General features: G+C 70.3%; 1 protein-coding gene across 1 annotated transcript; it reads left to right on the top strand.

Annotated features, from left to right (window-relative positions):
• The first annotated feature begins 750 nt into the window (after window positions 1–750).
• Window positions 751–1793, top strand: Klf14 (Kruppel like factor 14). Its single transcript, XM_004661118.2, has one exon. The coding sequence runs from the start codon at window positions 751–753 to the stop codon at window positions 1765–1767; it is 1017 nt and encodes a 338-aa protein (XP_004661175.1). The 3' UTR covers window positions 1768–1793.
• Window positions 1794–2103: the final 310 nt, after the last annotated feature.

The raw sequence follows: 2103 nt of genomic DNA, 5'->3' as shown, positions 1-2103 counted from the left end.
GAGGAGGAGGCGTGGGGGGTGGGGGAGCTAGACCCGGACCGTGCAGAAGTTCCGCGCGGGGAGTTTGCACGGCGGCAGGAGGATTACCTGGCTCGCCATCGGCGGCGGAGAAGACCAGATCATTTTTCTGGAGCTGTTAGCATTGACTTTAAGCCGGCGGGGGCCGCGCGCTCCGGGGTGTGTGTGTGTGTGTGTGTGTGTGTATGTGTGTGTGTGCGTGCGCGCACGGGGGTGGTGGTGGTGGTTTGGGGAGGGGTTGGTGGTGAGCTTGTCGTGCGGGCCGGGGCGGGTCCCCGCCGCCCCCGCGGGCTCCGGTGCGTCAGGGGCGCGTCAAGGCGGGGCGGGCTCCGGCGGTGGTGGCTCCGGCAGCGGCGGTGGCCGAGGCGCAGGCGAGCGGCGCGGCTCCGGTGGCGGCGGCGGCGGCGGCGGAGCCAACAGCAGCGGCGGCGGCGGACCCAGCGGCAACAGCAGCGGCGGCGGCGGCGGCGGCAGCGGCGGTGGCGGCGGTGGCGGCGGCGGCGGCAGCGGCAGCGGCTGCGGCGGCGGCGGCGGCGGTGGCGGTGGCGGCGCGCGCGCCGGGTCTCCGCGTCTCCACGCTCCGTTCCGAGCGGCGGGACGGACGCTCCCGGGAAGTCGGTGGCCCGCGGCCGGCCGCTCACGGACGGCGCTGGCGGGCTGCAGAGCGGCTCCGGTGGCTCCTCCTCCGCCGCTGCTTCCTCCGGTGGCGGCGGTGGCGGCGGCGACGGCGGCATGTCGGCGGCGGCCGTGGCGTGCCTGGATTACTTCGCCGCGGAGTGCCTGGTGTCCATGTCCGCGGGCGCCGTGCTTCACCAGCGCGCGCCGCCGGACCCCGAGGGAGCGGGCAGAACGGCCGGCGTCGGCGAGGTGGGTACGGCGCAACCCCAGTGCGCTCTACCCGGACCGGGACCGGGACCGGGACCGGGACCTCCGCCGGGTACGGCGTGGGGACCCCCGCAGTCAGACGTCCCCGCCCCTCGCCCTGGCGCCGCGCCCCACCTGCTGGCGGCCAGCGCTCTGGCGGATCTGCGCAGAGGGATCCGGGATGGCTACGTGGAGGATCCCCTGCCAACTCCGTGCGCCTCCGTCGGTTCCTGCGACCCGGCCCGTGGCTCCAGCCCGATCCAGTACTCCGAACCGGTCCCGACCTTTGACGACGCTGATGACGACGACGTTTCGGGACCCGAGAGCTCCTCCGACGCTCCTGACATCCCGAGCGGCGCGCCAATGGGTCCGGGCACGCCCCCTGTCACCTGGGAGGTGCCTGATGACCCCCCGGAGATCGGCCCTAGACCCGCCCCGGCTCCGGCGCCCCGGAGAAGGCAGGTGACACCTGCTGCCAAGCGACACCAGTGCCCCTTCCCTGGTTGCACCAAAGCCTATTACAAGTCCTCGCACCTCAAGTCCCACCAGCGCACCCACACGGGTGAGCGCCCTTTCTCCTGCGACTGGCTCGACTGCGACAAGAAGTTCACGCGTTCCGACGAGCTCGCCCGCCACTACCGGACGCACACCGGTGAAAAGCGCTTCTCCTGCCCCCTGTGCCCCAAGCAGTTCTCCCGCAGCGACCATTTGACCAAGCACGCGCGACGCCACCCGTCTTACCATCCGGACATGATCGAGTACCGGGGACGTCGACGCACACCCCGAGTCGACCCGCAGCCTCCCCCTGCGGTGGCCGCCGCCGCTGAAAGCTCCGAGCCCGAGTCCAGCTCTAGCCAGGCACCCAGCCTCGATACCTGCTCGTAGAGAGAGGGAGCACGCGCGCAAGAGAGAGAGAGAGTGTGTGTCCCGTGCTCCCCAAGAGGACAGCCCCCAGCTCCCCTCCCCCAGCCCCCCACCCCACCCCAAGCTGTTTTGTCCCTGCTGCTCCCCCTTTCTGTCCATTCCTCTTTTTTCCAGAGTCGTTACACCAAGGCACAATAAGGTTGCTTCACTCTGACGGTGGGTCCAGGCAGACACAGGTTGGACTCTTGGGAGGGACTGTGAGCCAAAAAAGAGAGGGAGAGAGAGAGAGAAAAGAAAGAAACCAGCGGGAATTCTGCCAGCGCAAAATGTCATTGGGAAAGGAAGGGTTGCCCTAAA

This window comes from Jaculus jaculus, chromosome 10, assembly GCF_020740685.1.
Source record: "Jaculus jaculus isolate mJacJac1 chromosome 10, mJacJac1.mat.Y.cur, whole genome shotgun sequence".
NCBI classification, from domain to species: Eukaryota; Metazoa; Chordata; class Mammalia; order Rodentia; family Dipodidae; genus Jaculus; species Jaculus jaculus.
The sequence above is the reverse complement of the archived record's forward strand: the minus strand, read 5'-3'. Positions and strand labels throughout refer to the sequence as shown.

Bases quoted from the DNA above. Each gene is read 5' to 3' on its own strand.
- Klf14 (XM_004661118.2), top strand. From the start codon at position 751: ATGTCGGCGGCGGCCGTGGCGTGCCTGGATTACTTCGCCGCGGAGTGC.